The 22,312-nt window shown below is 43.3% G+C and overlaps 1 protein-coding gene across 1 annotated transcript; it reads left to right on the forward strand.

Annotated features, from left to right (window-relative positions):
- The first annotated feature begins 4,407 nt into the window (after window positions 1–4,407).
- Window positions 4,408–7,573, forward strand: cd248a (CD248 molecule, endosialin a). Its single transcript, XM_056461132.1, has one exon. The coding sequence runs from the start codon at window positions 4,602–4,604 to the stop codon at window positions 6,759–6,761; it is 2,160 nt and encodes a 719-aa protein (XP_056317107.1). The 5' UTR covers window positions 4,408–4,601; the 3' UTR covers window positions 6,762–7,573.
- The last annotated feature ends 14,739 nt before the right edge of the window (window positions 7,574–22,312 follow it).

A 22,312-nucleotide genomic window follows, 5' to 3' on the forward strand; every position in this document is an offset into this window, starting at 1 on the left:
GTGGTGGTTCTCCAGTTTCCTCCCATAGTCCAAAAACACGCAACCTACCCACCTACTTTCAAGACCTACCTGAGCTCAAACTACCCTCTCGCCCTGCAAATGGAAGGGAACCCAGGGATTGAGGATCTCATATGCTGAGGGTTCTCTCCCAGGACAGCATGCCAAATATGCTTTATTGTCAATCATCAGCTAAGTGTGAACTCTTGAAATAAAGAATAGTGGAATTGCTTAGGACCCCCGAAGTCCGTCCCTGGGCATAGTTCATTAAAATAGAGGTAAAATAACATTCATTACAAGTTTATTTTAAAAAGCACCTAAATTGCTTTGCATTTTATAATTTTTTCAGTTGAATAAAAAAATCTTTTTTCCATTCATATATTAGCAAATATTTTGCTAATATTTAAAAATATATATAAACACTATTTTCAATTCACATAGGCTTTTAGCAAAATATTTAGCAGTGTTTGCATGCCCTTTACAGCATAGAATTCATTAAAATAGAATTCAAGAGTTCACACTTAGCTGATAATCAATAAAGCGTATTTGGCATGCTGTCTCGGGAGAGAGCCCTGAGCTCGTAATATCCTCGAGCCCGGGGCTCCCTCCCGTTAGAAGGGCGAGAGGGAAGTTCGAGCTCAGGTAGGTCTCGAGACTCCCCTGCTTGTCGCCGCGTGAGAAGTGTAAACTAGGGTTGTTTTCGGTGATAATTTGGTTTAATCTATTGCTATGGTATATGTTTTTGGACGGTGGGAGGAAACCGGGGGACCCGGGGGAAACCCACGCGAACACGGGGAGAACATGTAAACTCCGCACAGAAACACCAACCAGCCTGATAGGAGGTTGGACCAGCGGTGTTCATGCTGTGAGGCAACAGTGCTAGCCACTGGGCCACCGTGTCGCCCTATCGGAAAAAAGAGGGAGGAAGTAGGGGTGGAAGGAGGGGGAAGCTTCAAGACGAAGATAACTGGAGTGAAAAACTCTGGTTATTTATGATGCTTCCGTAATTATCTGATGGGTCACATTACGGAGCTAATGAGGAGCCAGTCGTGTTGATCATAAGCACGTGATCCTCTCGAAATTAGTTCATAAATAAACCACACGTAAAATAAAATTCATTACAAGTTGATTTTAAAAAGCACCTAAATATTAATTGAAATATTCAATTGAATAAAAGACTATTTTCCATTCATATATTTCATAATTTAGGATTCCAAAAAATGTTATTAAAAATCTCATCTTACCTGGTTCTCGTGAACCCAATCTCGCGTCTCGTCTCGTGGAGTAACCATCTCATCACACACCTATTGAGTAGTTTTTAATACTGATACATTCACACAAACTCAAACTTAAACTTGAGAATCATTGTTCAGTACTCTTTTCACCACTGTAAATATGTTACTGGCAGTGCATTTGGCAGTCAATGTATGTTTTTTTCTTTTTTTCTTTTTGGTGTGCATGCATTTGTTCTGAAAAAAAAAATCCTATTACATATTGTTCAACCTTTAGACACCTCTACAGAAAGTTATGATGTGATATATTTGGTTTTAATGATCACCACAACAGGAGACAAATTGCTCGGTTCAAGGTTGTGTCAACTTTTATGAGTCTTTGGCCATACTGGAACACAAGAAAAATAAACTCTCCAAAAGGTGACTCACCGTCCCCTCTGTAGTGCATAAATTGCATCAAATATAATGAGTGGTCTTAAACGTGTGTTTTGTCTGTGTTTCATTCAAAAGAGGGGATTTTTAATGATCTTTTGCAAGTCCAGCCATTTCCTCCTCAGCTCCTGTGTAACCCCCCACAAAACTTTATCTCCATTATGACCATACACAGACTGAGAATTCACCTCAGTCTTTCCCCTTCTCTGTTTTCTTAACAAAACTAGATCTGCTTTTGTTCCTCACGCCTGTGGATACTCTAACCTCTAGCATAACTAGATGTGTTATTGTTCCGGTATGCAGTGATTGTTGATGCTGCGGTGTTTTCACAGGCAGTTGGCTGACCTGAGGTAGTTTGAATTTCCCTACACTCCAGTAGTCAGGTACTGTATGAACAATAGAAATTCATCAGTTGCACATTTTCATTAATTTGATAATTACGTGAATTCTTTAATTACATTTATTTACAGATTCAGAATGAGCTTTATTGGCCAATCCTTTGTGGGTTTTTAGGAGCTCAGGGTATACATGCCAACACAATTACAGAAAGACATTTAAATAAGTGGAAAATAAAGTAGCAATATATATATATGATACACTACCTGACAAGAATCTTGCCGTCCATCTGAGTTCTAAGAGCAACAAATAATAACTTGACTTCTAGTTGATCATTTGGAAAAGTGGCAGAAGGTCGATTTTTCCGATCAATAATCTGTTGAACTGCATCCCAATCATCACAAATACTGCAGAAGACTTATTGGAACCCGCATGGATAGAAATCAGTCAAGTTTGGTGAAGGAAAAATCATGGTTTGGGGTTACATTCAGTATGGGGGCATGCAAGAGATCTGCAGAGTGGATGGCAACATCGTTTCTGAAAGCAAAGAAGGTCAAGGTGCTCCAGGATTGGCCAGCCCATTCACCAGACATGAACATTATTGAGCATGTCTGAGGTAAGATGAAAGAGGGGGCATTGGATATGAATCCAAAGAATTTTGATGAATTCTGTAAGTCCTACAAGAACGCTTTCTTTGCCATTTCAGATTTGCCTTTCATATAAGCCACTTATGATACCAAATGATCAACTAGAAGTCAAGTTATTATTTGTTGTTCCTAAAACTTGGATAGGCGACAAGACTTTTGTCGGGTAGTGTAAAAATACCCGCAGGGATATTTATAATTATGGGCTTGACTGTATATACTATATACATCTAGATGGTTTATGTGCCATATGTGCATTGTCGACTTTTTTAACTGTACAAATAAGAAACATTATTTACATTTAAGTGGCTCTATTTGGTACAAAAACCATAAACAGTACGAGTCCTGTATGCTAACTATTTAAGCTGGACATGGTCTGAGGAAAAAAAAAAAGTTTTTATGCCTAGATGTTTTGATCACTGTAAAAAAAATCGCCCACAATTCCATTATATTGTCATTTTTAATTATTAACACATTATTATTGTTTTCTTAAATTATAAATAAAAAAAAATTGATAGGGCAAATAATCTTTTCCAACTGGGCCATTTGAAAAACTCCTTAGCGTTAAGTCCTGTATGAGACTAAAATTTCATTCATAAAGGTCTCAAAAATGTCTTTAAAAAGTCTTAAATTTAACTTGCCGAAACCAGCAGAAACCCTGGTTTTTACAAATTTAAGTGGATTGAACATAAAACGATTAAGTTGTCCCAAAAAACTCATGAATTGTGTTGATTCCGCAGCAAAAACAGCAAAAACAAATATATTTGAGAAAATTGCATATTTCCATTACAGCTTGAATTATATGAATAGTGTCAACTTATTCATTATATTTGCTATAACAATATAACTAAATGCATATGTACAGTAAATTAAATAATCATTTATTCATCCTTTACTTGTTTATGTAACATAATTTGACTTTCTTCTGTTGAACAAAAAAGACGATATTTTGAAGAAATCTGGAAACCTGTAACCTTTGATTTCTAGGGTATTTGTTTTTCCTACTATGGAAGTAAATGGGTACAGGATTTCAGCTTTATTCAAAATGTCTTCTTTAGTGTTCAACAGAAGAAAGAAACTCATACAGGTTTGCAACCACTTAATGGAGAGGAAATAAGTAAGTTTTTGCTTTAATTTATCCCTTTAATTTTTCATATTAACATTAACATTTGCTTTTGCTTTTTTATTTTACTAGCCGGGTTATAGAGACAGTGGCAACATTTGTTAAATGGCTGGATTCAGACTGTCTAACAGCATAATAGCTTTTTCATGACATGATAACACATCACCACAGCTCCCTAGAACCAAGGACAGAGGAAATAGCAAGAAAAACATGAGAAAACAATATGAAAAAGTGGAAAGATCTGAGAAAAGCTGAAATAAGAAAGTTCTGACAGATGTGACTGTGCCTGTCACAGCTGATACAGCCTTTAAATTGTGTAAAAATTGTATCTGCTTTTTATAAAATGTAAGCATTGCAGTTTGTTATTCAGAGTTTAGTCGAGGTGGATAGGATTGCGGGGGGTTGTGCAGTAAAGTCAGAGTCCCAAACCATTTCCATGCACACTCTTATGAGAAACATACGTTACATTTTGGTGAAGAGGCACAGAGACTGCTGCACTTCCCCCCGTTCCCCCCAAAATACACACACACTGGTTCTGCCTGTGCCAAAAACATCTTTTTTTTTGACTCCCCCTTTTTTTCAGTCACTCCTTCCATCTCTCCAACCCTCCCTCTCTCTCTCTCTTTCTCTTTTGCTGGAACGTCAAGGGTGAGATTGTAAGTACTCAGATAGGCACAGATCTCCACTGGACAGGACAGGGAAAGGAGGGTGGACAGAGGGAAAAAGAAAGAAGGGAAAAAGTTTACTACAGGTAGAAGTAGAAGAAGAATGGGCATCTAGGGCATTACTTTAAAAAGGGAAAAAGAGTGCAAAGGAAATTTGGTCAGGTTGTGAGGTATGGGGTGTCCAGTTCTGTGTGTTATTCTGCTGTCTTCATTACTTGGCCTCTATGGGGTGCAAGCTCAGGACTTAAGAGAACGGGATGCGCTCTGCAATGAGGACGGATGCTATGTACTCTACTTTCAGCGCAAGATCTTCCTGGACGCCTGGCGGAGCTGCAAGGAACTAGACGGGAATTTGGCTACCATCAGACATCCAAAGGACGCAGAAATGGTCAGAGAACTCTTCTCCAACGTAGAACTGAGACAGCACCACAGAGGAAAGGCAAATATCTGGATTGGCCTTCAGCGACAACCACGGCAATGTTCTCCCACTCGGTCCCTGCGTGGCTTCTCGTGGGTCACTGGAGATCAGGACACCCAGTTTACAAACTGGCTGCAAGACGATTCGGCAAGTACCTGCTCATCCCCACGATGTGTGGTGATGCCCTACAGCACTGGAGCCACTGAACGAGGGGATAATCTAAAATGGAAAGATGGACCTTGTTCGATTTCAGTGGATGGCTACCTGTGCAAGTACAACTTCCGAGGCATGTGTACTGCTATTGCTAGCGAGGGAGGAGGGAATATACTTTACAGTACCCCTTTTAACCTGCTGAGCACCATCTTAACACATGTCCCGTATGGATCGGTTGCAACTGTACCATGTCTTGCTAAGGATGACCAGTCAGTTCTGTGCACACAAAAGGAAGATGGAACTGTATTTTGGAACAGAGATCCACCTTTTTGCACTGAAACATCTAAGACAAGTTGGTGCGATCAGGATAATGGAGGCTGCCATCACTACTGCATTGAAACCAGCTTGCACCACTACTGTGACTGCAATGAGGGGTTTCTCCTGGCTGAAGATGGGGTAAGCTGCTTTCCGTCTGACCCTTGCAATGGAGCTCCATGTGAGTTTGAGTGTTTGCCTGTGATGGATGGCTACCGCTGTGCCTGCCCTGATGGCTACATGTTGGCACCTGATGAACGGGGCTGTGTTGATGTCGACGAATGCCTACAGAGTCCTTGTGAGCATATCTGTGTAAATTCACCTGGAACTTTTGAGTGTCGCTGCCGGGATGGGTACCAACAGGATGAAGACGGTGCTTGTGAGGATTTGGACGAATGTATAAACAACCCGTGCGAACATGCTTGTGAAAACACAATGGGCTCCCATATTTGCCATTGCCATTATGGTTTTGCCCCATTGCAGGAGGACCAGAGTCACTGTCATGACATTGACGAATGTCAAATTGAAGGCACATGTGAACAGATGTGCATCAATTATGATGGAGGCTTTGAGTGCTATTGTGAAGAAGGTTATAATCTACAACCGGACCATTATTCCTGCAGACTCATTGGAGATGACACAACCACTGTTTTTGACCCATCGTCTACACCCATTTGGGGACCAGAGCACTATTCATACCCATGGCACTTTTCACATGAGCCTGATTTGAAAATACCTCAGAACTGGCAGACTGAGCTGCCCAATGTGGAGACTGTTTCAACAGACTCGTTTTTGACATCTGAAGAGGAACCTGAAACAACTACACTGACTGAAAGCTCCCCTGAGGTCACTAATATTGATGGTTACCTTCATCCACAAGAGCCGCATCATAATGCATTTTTTCCACCAACTATTCCAACACCCACACCAGACTATTATGAGGATGAAAGCACCACAGTTCCCACAGAACTCCCTTCCTCCACAACTTTAGGCGGGGCTTGGAACTGGCTTTGGTTCAGCTCAACCCAAACAAAGCCTGAGATACAGGAAACTGCAAATAACCCTCTTGACTTCCCTGGAGACTACGACCCCTATGACCCTGACCATTTTAATGACAATTTTGATGATGAATACACCACCTTTGGGCCAGAGCAGCAAACTTCCACCTTGTTCCCAATGCAGTCACTTGGAGTAGAAGAAAAGGGTATCCTTAATGAAGACAGCAGCAGCGAAAAAAGCCACGGGACCAGCTGGTTGCTGGTTGGATTGCTAGTCCCGCTTTGTATATTCATTGTGGTGATGGTAGTCCTGGGCATTATCTATTGTACTCGCTACACAGTTAAACCGCAGAACAAGAACACCAATGATTGCTATCACTGGATTGCTGGTGCTGGTGATAAAGCGGCTGCTGACATATCAGGTAGCGGAACTAAGTCCAATGTTTAAGCAGGCAGAACTGTGACTGGACGGTGTGAAAATGTAAATAAACTGTTTTGTAACTTCACAGTCGAGGGAGTTTCAGGAAGAATTTGATGGATTGAGGGGGGCGCCCCATGTTTTTCCCTTTGACATTCTTCAGTCCATAATTATTTGTGGATGTTTATCTGGACAGTTTGCTAAGAGAGCAAATTGAGGCAGGGGGTAAGGAGGAATGACTCTAAAACCACTGAGCCTCATTCTCTGCTGTCCTCCAAGAGGCAATAAAAAGCTGTTCTACTGTTGCTCACACACTGATCTCTTAGTTTGCAAAACAGTTGCTCAACAGTCACATGGCAAACAAGACAGCTTGCTAAATTGATGGGAATGCATGGTTGAGTAATGTGGGTTATTTATTTTTCAATTAAAGGAACTTCCCATCTGAATAGCTCTGTTTGTGATGTTCAAGAGAGTTATGTCTTAAGAAATTTGTTCTGAAAGGAGCCATAATTTCAGTCCAATTTGAATTTTGTTTCATGTTGTGATGTCAGTCTGATCCAGACCAAGAAAAATTCAATGTTGCAACCAAACTGTGCCTAACAAGTCTTGCAACAAGATTACTTAGAGTCCCTTCTTAGCATTGTGTTTCATGAGTTTAGCATGCATGCAGACAGTCTAGTCTTTATGCCTCAGAAGGGTCTTTTTTTCAAAGAATTCTAAAACAGTCAGTTTGTAGTGTAATGTTTTAATATGGTAAAGTAAAGATAAGGGGGAAATAAACCTGTTCAAACCACAAACAAATTTCCTACTTTTTTCACTGTTTATTAAAGTCCTCAAAATGGTTTCTGTCTTCATTTTTTGAGGCGTGCATTATTTGTTTTTTGGCTTTTACATACCTGCATAAAACAATGCGGCAGTTTAATGTGTAGTATGTGCACCTATTTTAAAGTTACAGTAAGGAAATTAGGCGGTGCAGTGGGTAGCGCTGTTGCCTCACAACACGATGATTGCTGGTTCGAGCCTCTGCTGGATCAGTTGGAATTTCTGTGTTGAGTTTGCATGTTCTCCCTGAGTTTGTGTGGGTTTCCTCTGGGTGTTCCAGTTTCCCCCACAAGTCCAAAGACATGCGCTATAGCTGATTTAGGTAAGCTAAATTGTCCGTAGTGTGTGAATGAGAATGTATGAGTGTTTGCCAATGATAGGTTGCAGCTGGAAGGGCAACCTTTATTAATCAGGCGACCCCTGATTAATAAAGGGACTAAGCCGAAAAGAAAATGAATGAATAAGTAAATTATAAGAGATTCTCGATGCTATATAAAGTAAAGATTTAATTCTTAATATAACCAGTAATTTCTACTCCTCTCTTTGCTCGACATGAATACTGGAGGGATTTTAACTGACTGATGGTGGTACTCTGTACTATATACTAGCTGATTATCCAATCAGATAAATCTGGACAGACATCAGAGAGCTCCTTACTGTCAGACAGTGTTGTGGATAATTGCTCTGTTCTGCCTTCACATCATCACAGGAAAAACACTCTGGTGAAATCGCTCAAAAACCTACAGCTTCCTACATGCTTTGCTTTTTTAGTTGTAGTACTGTGGGAGATGACTTTAGATTTCGCTTTTGGGTGGTCAGATAGAGGAATTTATTAAACAGGACAACTGTATTCAACATTGATGAATGATGAACATTTCATGAGCATCAAATCAGCATATTAAAATGATTTCTGAATGCCCATGTGACAACAAGACTGAATATTCCGCTTTGCTTTTGCCTACATTAAAAACTGACATAAATAATAGTATGTACAATTGTGCCTGAATGTTTGTGTACCCCTCGCAGAATCTGTTAAAATATAAAGATTTTTAACAAAAATAAGTGATAATACAAATTGCATTTTAGTTTTATAGTATTTAGTGCTACCCTGAGTAAAATGTTTTACATAGAAGATAATTTACAAGACAAAAACAAAGATGTGATTGTGAGATTGTGAGGATGCTTGAGGGACTCAAATGCAACAATTAAAAAGGTTTAAATGCTCACTGACACTTTAGAAGGAAATGCAATGCATGGTGGCAAAGAGTCAGGGGTGAAATAGAATTAAACAAAAAAACATAGCATGCTTTTAGTATGATCTCCCTATTTTGGTAAAATTCCTCACATTTTAACAGATTACACAGATTAACATGAACACAAACCCTCAAGTACAACTGTCTATAGTATTTTTGGAAAATCTCAAAGTTGTCCTTGCATTGCAAATAGTTGAGAGTTAAGACAAGACATCATATTTTAGTGTCCACATCAGAAAGTGATTTTATAGACAAAAAAAGCATATTAATCCAATTAAAAAGCATATTAAATGCATATTACAAATATATTAAATACTTGTAAACTGTCTAATGTTGAAATAACATTTGTAATATCCTATATATATATATATATATATATATATATATATATATATATATATATATATATATATAACACAAAATTATACTAAAAAATGAAATTATTAAAACTGAATAAAAAAAACATGCTTTTAGTATGATTTGTCTCATTCTATTTCACATTTTAACGGATTCTGCAAGGGGTACACAAACCTTCATGTACAATTGTCTATTGTATATATCGATAATCTTATGGTTGTCCTTTCATTGCAAATAGTTTGGTTGATAATAAGTAATAGATAATAGGCAAATAATAGGTTGAGACAAAACATCATGTTTTAGTGTCCACCTCAGAAAGTGATTTTATATACACAAAAAGCATATTAAATGCATATTACGAAAATATAAAGTTACAAAAATAATGTTTTATACAACATTCGTAATATACATAATATTTATACGTTGCTACAACCCTTTAAACAACAGCTTTTGATTAATTAAAAATTTTCAATAAATTATTTTTAAATGTTATGACATGCTTTATAGCTTTATATATTTTAATAAGTACTGCTACATTAAGTTAATAAGTTACGTAACTTACATTATTAGAATATATATATATATATATATATATATATATATATATATATATATATATATATATATATATATATATATGGCGACGCAGTGGTGCAGTAGGTAGTGCTGGCGCCTCAGGTTGCTGGTTCGAGCCTCGCCTGGGTCAGTTAGCGTTTCTGTGTGCAGTTTTCATGTTCTCCCTGCGTTCACGTGGGTTTTCTCTGGGTGCTCTGGTTTCCCCCACAGTCCAAAAACATGTGGTACAGGTGAATTGGGTAAGCTTAAATTGTCCATAGTGTTTGAGTGTGTATGGATGTTTCCCAGAAATGGTTGCATCCGCTGTGTAAAACATATGCTGGATAAGTTGGCAGTTCATTCTGCGGTGGCGACCCCGGATTAATAAAAGGACTAAGCTGAAAAAAAAATTTAATGAATATATATATATATATGCGCAAATAAATAGTTTCATATATGTAAATAAACACAAAGACGTTTTTAAGAGGGCTGGACTTGCTCTATATTTGACTGACAAGATGTTTTGCTTTGTTACACAGAATCCCATTTTAGAATGTGTCTTCTGAAAATCATAGCGGGTGGGTGTATTACATGTATGTGTACATGGGGTGGTGTGTACATTTAAATGTGTAACAGTTATTGTTTTTATGCTTGGATTCTTGATGCTTGATTTAAACACCATAATTTAGCAGTTTATTTGTTTTCATTGTTTTACTTAATTGTTTGTGAGATAATGTTATTATCTGATACACATAATTGTCTTTATGCAAATCAAGAAAGCACAATTTTGCAAGTATATCATTTCCAAGGAAATGTATGAAACGGTTCAGAACCACTGCTAAAATCACACTCCCTTAAAGCCACTGAACTAATTCTTCAAATAACCGCTTTAAATATTCTAATCAACCTTCCGTAATAATTACTAATGTCAGTAGAACAAATGCTTTCAGTAATGAGTTTTATTTCAAAGGCTTGCTGATTGTTTGTGTTTGCTCTGTGCCCTCCAGGCACTCTCACTTTCAGCGCAGTTGATAAGCAGCTGGGTAAAGATTTTAGCAACACTCTTCAAAGGGAAAATGCTGGAGTATATCATGGCCTCCCCTCATTCCACATTCCACAGACGCCTCTTTTAAATTCAGCAGTGCATTAGGAGGGGGAATGGACCGATTTATGTTATGTATTCCAAAGAGTGTTCAGCATCACTGGTTTAGCTGTGTCTGTGTGTGTTTGATTGCAGGGGTAACCAGACTCACACTTTCCTGCTTTTCCTGATAAACAACCTGTCAGCTTTATTAATTAGGGACAAATTATTGTTGAAGCACCATTCCTACATTCCAGGGAACATATAGGATCCGAAGTCGTTTTAAACCTCATTTCCAGGCCCTACAGGCTCATTAAAAATGCCATGATCTTGTCAGACGTGGAATAACTTAGCAAACTTATTGTGTGTAAAAATCTGTAACCTAGTTAACAATTTCCTTAATACACTGTAAAAAATCCTTAATTCTACACAATTCAACATAAATCGATTACGTTATCTCAATCGTTTTTACAAATTTAAGTGGATTAAACATAAAACAATTAAGTTGTCCCAAAAACCTTAAGAATTGTGTTATTTCAACTCATTTTGAGTAGAACAAGAATCGCTACGGTTACTAAAGTAACCCTTCGTTCCCCGAGGGGGGGAACGGAAATGCTATGTGGAAACTTCCACTATGGGGATTTCGTCAGAATCCAATCATCTGAAAGAGTATAAAAACGGGCCAATGAAATGCCAATGAGTTGGCAGCGTCAGCATGCACAGCTGGCGTCAATGACAATCAGTCATGCTATAAAAGACGCAGCCAGTGCCATGCTCGACATCCTTTTCTAGCTGAAGAGACTTTCACGCTCAACAGCTAAGGGACAATCGTTGTGGCGAAGGAACATAGCATTTCCGTTCCCCCCCTCGGGGAACGAAGGGTTACTTTAGTAACCGTAGCGTTCCCCTTCGGATGGGGAACTCCAATGCTATGTGGAAACTTCCACTATGGGGAAATCTATGGAAAACGCCACAACGAAAGAACCTTACTGCGTCCCTGGCGAAGGGTGTGCCACGCAGTAGAGCGAGCGCACCTACAACGCCCCGAGACACAGTCTTCCAACGTGTCCCCTGGCCCTCACTTACCTGTTCAGAACAGTTATGTTTTTCGGGGAGTCGCAATAACCCAGTAAAATAGGTTTTGATACGACAGTACGTTGGGAAAGCGTTCAGTCCCGATAGGGAGGACGCTGCGGAGCTCACCTGTTACCCAGAGGGGAGACCTGGTGACAACCTATGGACTAGCCCAGAGATGGGGAGTCCTTGCATAAGGATGGTTAGTGGGGAGGGAAGACACGAGCCTGCCCTAGAAGGGGGGACTATACCGTGGCTGAGTGAACGTATGGGATCGCCAGCGGGGATCACACATAGCAGGCACCTATACCCAGAACGCGGGCTGACCAGCGGGCATGCCGACAACGTAACGGGCCAACACCTGACTCCTCCGCTGAGTAAGGTGCTGGGGGCCTCGGAGGAACTCTGCAGGGTTCGCCAAAGAAATGGGGAACTAAACTGACAAAGCTGAAAAAGCGCACGTATCTCCAGGTTAAGGAGAGTGGCGCAGCAAGCGTGTTTCGACACCTCAACCGAATCGTTTCCTCAATCACCAAGGGTTGCCTAATACCCTTGAGGAAACCGGCTCCACTCGCAGATTGTAAAATTGCAAATGTATTGGGTGTCACCCAACCCGTAGCTCTACAAATGTCTGTCAGAGAGGCGCCGCGTTCTAACGCACAGGAGGATGCGATGCTCCGTAGTGGAGTGCGCTCTCACCCTCGGGGGACACGGCTCACCCTGGCCCAAAGGCGAGGGAGATGGCATCCACTATCCAGTGGGCCAACCTCTGTTTAGATACGGCACTTCCCATCTGCCGACCACTGTAATGGACAAAGAGCTGGTCAGAGGATCTAAGGCTCTGAGTGTGGTCCCCATATATTCGCAAAGCGCGAATCAGGACACAACAATGAAAGGGCTGGGTCTGCCTCCTCCGCGGGCAGCGCTTGCAGGCTCACTACCTGATTGTTAAACGGCGTGGTAGGAACCTTGGGCACATAGCCGGGCCGGGGTCTCAGGACAACGTGAGAGTAGGCCGGCCCGAATTCTAGGCACGAGTCACTGACCGAAAATGCCTCCAGGTACCTAACCCTCTTAACCGATGCCAACACGACCAGCAGAGCTGTCTTCAAGGACAGAAATCTCAAGGATACTGAGTCGAGTGGTTCGAAGGGATCCCCACGTAGGCTCGTAGCACTACCGCGAGATCTCAAGAGGGTATGAGAGGGGGGCGGGGGAAAACATCCGCCCCGCACCTCTGAGGAACTGGATGATGAGGTTATGCCTCCCCACGGTGCCGCCATCCACGCATCATGATGAGCGGAGATGGCGGCCACGTAAACCCGCAGTGTGGAGCGCGACAGCCTTCGCTCCACCTGTCCTGAAGGAAAGAAAGCACAACACTGATCTGGCAAGATCGGGGGTCTTCTCGGTGAGAAGCGCACCACTCAGTGAATAGACTCCACTCCAGGGCGTAGCCATGCCTCGTAGAGGGTGCACTAGCCTGAGTGATGGTATTAACCACCGCCACCGGTAGGTTACCTAAGTCTTCCTCGTCGCGTCTTATGGACCCCACGTAGAGGTTCCACAGAACTAAGCGAGGGTGCCAGATGGTGCCCTGTCCCTGAGAGAGTAGGTCCTCTCTCAAAGGGACTCGCCAGGGGGGGCGTCGCGAGGAGGGAGAGTTCTGATATCCAGGTCCGGTTGGGCCAGGGGCGCAACTAGCAAGACCTGCCCCTCGTCCTCCCTGACCTTGCACAGAAACTGCGCGAGTAGGCTCACTGGGGGGAGTGCATACTTACGCATGACTCGGGGTGGAGTCGCCATTCTCCCGGAGAAGGAGCTGCCGTGAGAGCCTGTTGGCCGCACGGTTGAGCCCATCCGGGGTGTGAATAGCAAGCAGCGACTTCAGCCGCGTATGACTCCAGAGGAGCAGACGGCGAGCGAGCTGAGACATGCAGCGGGAGCGTATACCCCCATCCGGATGGAATACGCTACCGCGGCCGTGCTGTCCATCCTGACCAGCACGTGTTGCTCCCTCAGCACCGGTAAAAAGCGGCGCAGAGCGAGAAACACTGCCAACAGCTCTAGGCAGTTGATATGCCAATGCAGCTGGGTTCCCCTCCACAGGTCCGCAGCAGCATGCCCGCTACACACGGCCCCCCACCCCATACTGGAGGCATCTGCCGAAACGACAGCCTGCCTGGACGCCTGACCTAGGGGCAAATTGGCCCGTAGGAAGAAGGGGTCCTTTCCAGGGGGTGCGGGTGCGGTGACACAGCGCAGTGACAGTCACTCGGTGTGTGCCCGCGTGCCATGCGCGTCTGGGGACCCGATCGTGAAGCCAATGCTGTAGTGGTCTCATATGGAGCAATCCGAGCGGCGTGGCCGCGGCTACGGATGCCATATGCCCCAGGAGCCTCTGAAATAATTTCAGGGGGACCACTTTTTTTTTCCTGTCAAACTCTCTCAGACAGTTCAGCATTACCTCGGCGCGCTCTCGTGAGAGGCGCGCCTCCATAGTGATCGAGTCCAGCTCCAACCAGAGAAAGGAGATGCTCTGCACGGAGGCGAGCTTGCTCTTTTCTCGGTTGACCTGAAACCCCAACGGGCGGAGGTGCCGGAGCACCTTGTCTCTGTGCATAATCAATTGCTCCCGAAAGTGGGCTAAAAATCAACCAGTCATCGAAATAATTGAGCGTGCGGATGCCGGCGAGCCGAAGGGGCGCGAGGGCACCCTCCGCGAGCTTGGTGAAAACTCGCGGAGACAGAGAGAGCCCGAAGGGGAGGACCTTGTATTGCCACGCTCGACCTTCAAACGCAAACCGCAGAAACTGCCGGTGGCGTGGAAGTGTAGAGATATGAAAATACGCGTCCTTCAGATCTATTGCTGCAAACCAATCCTGAGGACGAACGCATCGCGTGATGCGCATCTGCGTAAGCATTTCGGAGCGCAGCCAGTGAAGGCAGCGGTTCAAAATGTGCAGATATAGGATTGGCCATAGCCCACCGCTTTTTTTTTTTTTTTTTTTTTTGGGGGGCACGATGAAGTGCGGGCTGTAAAACCCGCGCTCCATCTCGGCTGGAGGGCCGGCTCGATTGCATCCTTCGCCAGGAGGACAGCAATCTCCTCTCGCAAGACAGGGGCGGACGCAGGACTGACCCTGGTCGCCCGTGAACCTGGGAGGCCGTTTAGCGAACTGAATCGCATAGCCGAGTCTGGTCGTATGGATGAGCCATTGCGATGGGCTGGCCCGCGCTAACCAGGCAGGCAGAGCCCCCGCAAATGGTCCCACCCGCACGATCGCTGACGTACCGTTCTCTCGTGCTCCATGAGCCATTGGCGAAATGCACCGATCCTGCGAGCTGTAAGGCATAGCGTCCCAGACTGGCAGTGTTCAGGCTGTCACATCCGGAGGAGGGGAAAAGTGCTCTTTCACTGAGGATTTTGATGGCGTTTTTTTTTTTTTTTTTTTTTTTTTTTTACGCCTTTAAATAACGTGCCCCGCCCTCCAGCGGGGAAAGAGCAAATTCCCTCCTCCCCAGATGGCCCGCCTCAGGGACGCTTCGCGGTCCGTTTTACCGAACTTAGCGGCGCCCTGGGCGGGGGACGCTGGTTGCCTGCGCGATGCTTGGCGCAGCCGCGTGGCCGGAGGCGCAGGCGGGGCGGCGAAGCAAAGCTGCGGGCGGGCGTCCTCGGCGAAAAAGCAGCGGATGTGGATAGCTCGGCGGGGGGGAGCGGTCATACAATCCCGCCGATAGAGACCTCGCCCATCGCCTCCGACTGCTCTTTCACCGGCGTGAATTCCTGGGCGAATTCACTGCCAGTGTCGCCGAACAGGCCAGCCTGGGAAATGGGTGAGTTAAGAAAGCGAACTTTGTCAACGTCACGCACATCACCAGGTTTAGCCTGAGGTGGCATTCCTGGATCACGGATGTGATCATCGTCCTTCCCAGGGCACACACAGCCGACTTTTTTTTTTTTTTTTTTTTTGTAAGAGCATAGTCGGTTGCGGTGCGGAGCGCATGCTCAGTCCTGGGTCAGAACCATCCTCGCGCAGCCGGGCCAGCGCCTGCGCTTGGTAGCGCTGGTAGGTGGCCATAGCGTGCATGGTGAGGGGGAAGGCGCACGCAGCACACTGCGTGAGCCTACTGTGCCCATCCAGGAAGAAGGGGATGGGGAGGCTTAGAAGGTCTCGCCTTCATCCTCCACATCACACCCCTCTAATCGGTCCGGCCGCGGAGCTGGGGGATAAACCATCTCTAGAGCCACGGCCGAAGCAGCCTGGGGAAGCACAGCCGCAAAGTCTGCTTCTGGATTCGACGCCGCGCTCAAAGTCCCGGAGGGAGCGAGCGGGTTCGAATCCTCGTCAGACCTTGACAGCCCAACCTCCAAGGATGGTGAGGATGGAAGCGCACGCAGATCGGGCAGAAAAAAGTGCCCTCAGGACAGCGTGAGTTTACTGTGCACTTCCGGGAAGAAGGGGACGGGAGGCTTTGAAGGTCTTGCCTCCTTATATCCTCCACATACACCCATCTAGTCGGTCCGGCCGCGGGGCTGGGGGATAAACCATCACCAGACCCACGGCCGAAGCAGCCCGAGAAAGCACGGCCATCATGTCTGCTTTTTAGATGCTAACGCCGCGCTCTCCACCCCGGAGGGAGGGAGCGAGCGGGCTCGCATCCTCATCAGACAATGACAGCCCATCCTCCGATGCAGCGATGGACATCTGACCCCCGGTGTCATCAGGTGAGAGAGCGACCATCCAAGGACGGAGCGCTTCTCTTCACCTGAAGCTTGGATGGAGCGCGTGGAGGAGTGAGAGGTCCACGGCCCGGGGGCGGCGGATTTACTCTCACTGAAACCCTCAGATCTGCCCGAGTGCCAACCGCAGTGCGGGGGACAACTGGTGTTGGTGGCTCTTTTGCAAGAGCGAGCCGCGATCTTAACTGCGCAACAGACATGACATCAGTGATGGCATGCACTGCCCGCGAGCACCGCATTAACATGCTGGACCCCCAGACATGAAACGCTGTGCTCGTGCCCATCATCCGGGGATAGGAAACCACCGCATCCAGAAACGCACGGTCGGAGTGACGTCTTGAAAAAGACACGCTGCACGACCGTGTTGCTCTTTTAGGAAAGCTTTTTTCCTATATACAAACCGCTCTTGGAGGACCGGACCCAAAGGACGCCAGGCAAGGGAGAAATACCCAGCTCGACCATCTGCCACTGCGTATACGCGCTCTGGACCGGGAGAAGCTGCTTCTCGATCTCTCTCTGTAGACACAGGTTGGAGATACCCTCAAAGACTCTCTCAGAAGCTTCGTGAAAGGCTCTGAAAGCGAAAGGATGTCGAGCATGGCACTGGCTGCGTCTTTTATAGCATGACTGATTGTCATTGACGCCAGCTGTGCACGCTGACGCTGCCAACTCATTGGCATTTCATTGGCCCGTTTTTTTACTCTTTCAGATGATTGAATTCTGACGAAATCCCCATAGTGGAAGTTTCCACATAGCATTGGAGTTCCCCATCCGAAGGGGAACAAAAGTTTATATATGGTGAATAACCATAAATTGACATTCCCAGAATTCAACATTACTATGGTTTCTGTGGGCGACGTGGTGGCTCAGTGGTTAGCACTGTCGCCTCCCAGCAAGAAGGTCACTGGTTCAAGTCCCGGCTGGGTCAGTTGGCATTTCTGTGGAGTTTCTCCCAAATGCTGGATAAGCTGAAAACATATGCTGGATAAGTTGGCGACCCCTGATGAATAAAGGGACTAAGCTGAAGAAAGATCAATGGTTCTGTTATGTAGTTGTGTTAATGACACTGAGCAACTTATATGAAAAAAAATTGAACAACAAGGAAGGATCCAAGATGCAAGGTCTTTAATGACCAGTGGTAAAGATAACAATGCAAAAACAGTTCAGAACAGAAAAAGAAAATAAACTTAGTGCTCTATAGAAGAGTCGGTGAAGTTCAGATATAAGTAGCACTCCAGAAACAGCTAGAGGTCCCCAGCAGAGTAACAATGAGCAAACGATAATGAACTGACAATGAGTACGTTTACATGGACACCAGTAATCCGATTTTAATAGACAATACTCTGATTAAGAGTCTACCGTGTAAACTGTGTTATTTGATTAATTTTTTCAAACTAAAGTCATAATCAAACTAAACAGAAACCGAATTAAGACATGTGGAGTATGCCGATTTTAGTCGCATTAGTGAAGTACTGTAGACATGTAAACACCGCAATCAAACTATTACTGTCATGTAGAATTTTCGCCACATTTTGCAACAGTGCAGTCTATACACACATGGCTGTATGACACTCTGCACCTACCAACTCAGTGAAGGACCACAGACACATACACTGCAAAATGCTGAGGTTTTTTCTCCATAAAACAGCACTCCTCCTGCAGTTTATACTCACATCCAATATCTTGTTTGTCATGGGGGCATGCATGATATGTTCCTGAATGAAAGTGCCAAACTGCAGTAAAGTCGACAAACTAAAATTTAAACATTCGAAATTACATGAAACTCGGGAGGAAATGTGGATAGCGCAGTGACGTAATGATAATTATATTGTATGTTAATTGATCTACAGTATGTGTTATAACATGTAAAACGGAATAATGAAAGGAACATTCAAAAAGCGGCCCATGTAAACACCTTAATCATATTATTGCCTTATTCAGATTATGGCAAATAATTCCATTACTATTGTCCATGTAAACGTGGCCCTTGATTCAAAAACCCAGAGCTCAGATATAGGCATGATATTTAGCCACAGCTGCTGCGACTGATCAAAACAATAAAACAATAAATCATGTGACCAAACAACACCAACATGCCACTACAACCCACATGAATAAAACAAAACAAAACCATGTGACAATAACACAGACACACCAGGAAGTCTGTACAACACACAACCGTGACAGCATTCGTGTGTTTCTTATCCCCACCTGCTTTTGGTCCTGAGTTTTTGTCTGTGTGACAAAGGTAAATTGCTTATAGTTTCTACTGTATTTTTCTGGTACAGTTTTGGCAATCACAGCTGCTATTAATGCATTCATTCATTCATTCATTCAATTATTCATTTTTCTTAGTGCGTTATTTATCAGGGGTCACAACGAATGGCAACCTCCCACTCTCCCTCTTGAAGCTAATTCGGAATTAACTGAAACTGCAATTCATTGAAATTCAGCTAGGCCTGGCTCCATAATATGCTTATTTCATGCGACTGCCATTTTAAAACACGAAAGCGCGGCGGCAGTGGGAAGAAACCCGGAAGTATAAGATCAGCACTGTAAACATTGCAACAACATGCTGTGGACTACAAACCTTCAGCTGTTGCCACGATTTCAAAATGCGGATGTGGTGTAAACATCACTATGATATAATTCAGTTCAGTTTCATTTAAACAATTAAAGACATATCAGGCATCAAACAAAATCACAATCTCTTTAAGAGTGTCCTCCTAGGCAATGGCACCAGGGAAACACCAAGGGGGCTTCCCTGGTTTAGCCTATGTAACCCAGTGAGTGATAAAACAATGCAGTCCTCTGTCGCACACCCTTGTGTTGTCTGTAATAGTGTTAGTCCCGGTACTGAAGTTTTAAAAACATCCATTTCCCACTAACATTTAAACCCTGCTGAGCGCGTTCTTAAACACTGCTGATTTGCCATAGTATTCACCAGTGCTCAACAGAAATGACTGTGATTGGCCGTGAATGTCATCAGTTCACTGCTCTTGACCGAGTGCAAAAACAGATACACAGACACTGGAGCTTTTTAAAGCCGTGAAGATCAGTCGATTGCTCGTCTGTGTTTGCACTCTGTAAACATCGGTGAAGTGCAGTGAACTGTTGACCTTCACGGCCAATCAGTCATTTCTGTTGAGCACTAGTAAATACTATGGCAAATCAGCAGTGTTGCATTCAACAGTGCTTAAATATTAGCGGGAAATTGACAGTTTTATCATGTATCATGACAGGTCCAATATAGTAAAAGAATCAGTTCATTAACTTGAGTTTGATAAATGGCATCTAAAACGTGTGTTTGGGAGAAAAAACGATAGCTAACTAGTGCCATTTTTCTTAACTTAGCTCAAAATGAGGTCTGATATCGCTTTTTATTTCCACTATCCATTCAGAACGGGCCTTCGGGTCACTCAGAAGACAGTGAAATGATAAATTTGTGTAATTTTCTCTTCGCTGATAAGATACACAACATTCCTGTGTGACTCAGGCGATACTTCCAGCCTCGATTTCGCTTTTTAAATGGCAGCCGTGCTAAATCAGTCTATAGAACACATTTCTATTGAGCCCACTGTTAAATGGGCCAACTTTACAGTAGAAAAAAGATGTTTACAGCCTGGTACAAAGAACGATTTTGGAGCAAATAGCTAATATTAACCTTTATGACAACTGTGAGGGGGTGAATTTTTTTTATAACTCATTAGTTTCTTTATATTAGGTTATATTAAGTCTGCATAATTAGGGTGTGGCCACTTGAGTGACAGCTAGGTCTCGCTGGTCTGGATTAGCTGCTAAACTCATAAGCATATACATCGTATTTTTATTTTGTTTTATGTGGCTTTACACAGTCACTTGCTTATTGGAATTATTTCTTACAATTATCAGATAATATGGCATACTGTGCACTTAATTGTGCTCACAAAGCATTCACGTGGCCTCCATTTCCCAGGTGAGTGAAATTCTTATATAAGTTACCATATCGATAAATGTATTTGTTTTATTTTAGATAAATTATCATTTAAATTTTTCTTTAGACCTGTAAAGCACTCCAGAATCTGACAGAGTGATTAGCTGTAGGCTCTAGAACAGTCATCTGAAACGTTATCATACAGTGTTATGCCTGGATTTCATAAATAGCCTTGCATTTACTAACACAGACTACATCTGAAGTGTTTGAAATAATTCGCGTTTTCCACCTGTAGAAAAATGTCGTAAGAACAATGTTTAGTGGCTCAATGTATTACAACAGTGTTTTTAAAAAGTCTAAACACTTTATTGATATAGTGTACAACCAAGCACATGAGGAAAGAACACAAACGAGTCGCAGGTAATGAAGTACTAAGTGTTTCTTCCAAAAAAAAGCCTGTCTAAGCAAAATGCTAGCAGGCATCTGTAGCTCCGCTCACACTCTGCCTCTTTGTCCTTATTTGGTTATCCCCAGTTGGAGTGATGACGTTCGAACAAAATGACGCCACGCCCTCATGTAGCTTCATTTGCACTCTTCAGAAACCTATGAGTGACGTCACGGATACTACATCCATATCTTTTACAGTCTATGTTTTCAACAGTTGAAGGAACCGCCAACTATTCTGGCATATGTTTTACGCAACGGACGCCTTTTCAGCTGCAACCCAGTACTTGGAAATCTTTATGGATTTGTTTTTTTACAGTACAGAGAAATGACTCAAGTTCCTGTATTGCCATTTGGAATGTATATTATTGTGGTAGAAAGTTAATGTGGTATTCGCAAATGCGTTTGATATTTATGTGTTTTCCTTCATTCTGCTCATTTTCCTCATTCCACTAATTCAGATGTAGAGTTCAGCTGTAGGAGTTTCTGTAAACTTGCTAGCAAATTTGGATGAATCACGTACTGGGCGAGTCTCAGCTATGCCGTTTGTGGCCAATATAAGCAAATCTTCACATACATCCTTATGGACTCACTTGGCTGCCTGCTGTAATGCTTGTCCTATGGTCAGTGGTGTGTGAAAATGCAATGTGTCAGAAAGTTGAGTAGGCAAAGTGCGAAGAAAAAGGACGATCTGGTAGCCAGGAGAATCTAGGAGAATATTCATGAAGGGAATGAGAGTTGAGTGCTGGGAATTGCCTATTTTGCTCTTTTATTCCTAATTGCAATAATACGGAGCCAGGCTGTGTATCTCTCCATGACACCAGAGACATGGACTTTATTAATTTGCAGGCTTTTAAACAAAGCTTTTAGTAAATTATTCAGACATTTAAAAATGTACATTTTGGCAATCAGTTTCTTAACCAAAGGATTTTTAGCATCATGCATTATGTATGTGAGTGATTAAACGCAGCTATAAAGGGACTGTAAAAGAGGAGAATATCTATGATATGTGCATTAATAGTACTGTGAAATGTTGGAAAAGACTTCACAGTTATTACGCAGCTATATGTGCGATTTTATCAGGTACATATTAATGTGAACATCCCACTTTGATACATCATTGTAGCTTTATAGGCGGATTTATGATGCATTTAGATATGAATTTTCCATGCACAACCAATTAAAATGACCTTTTCACACACACACACACACACACACACACACACACACACACACACACACACACACACACACACACACACAAAACTAGACCTAGTGGACATGGTTACAAAATCCATATATTAATTATGCAAAGTGATTTAGTATTTAAAGAGACAA

This window comes from Danio aesculapii, chromosome 7, assembly GCF_903798145.1.
Source record: "Danio aesculapii chromosome 7, fDanAes4.1, whole genome shotgun sequence".
Taxonomy (NCBI): Eukaryota; Metazoa; Chordata; class Actinopteri; order Cypriniformes; family Danionidae; genus Danio; species Danio aesculapii.

Coding starts and splice junctions, on each gene's coding strand:
- cd248a (XM_056461132.1), top strand. CDS start 4,602: ATGGGGTGTCCAGTTCTGTGTGTTATTCTGCTGTCTTCATTACTTGGC.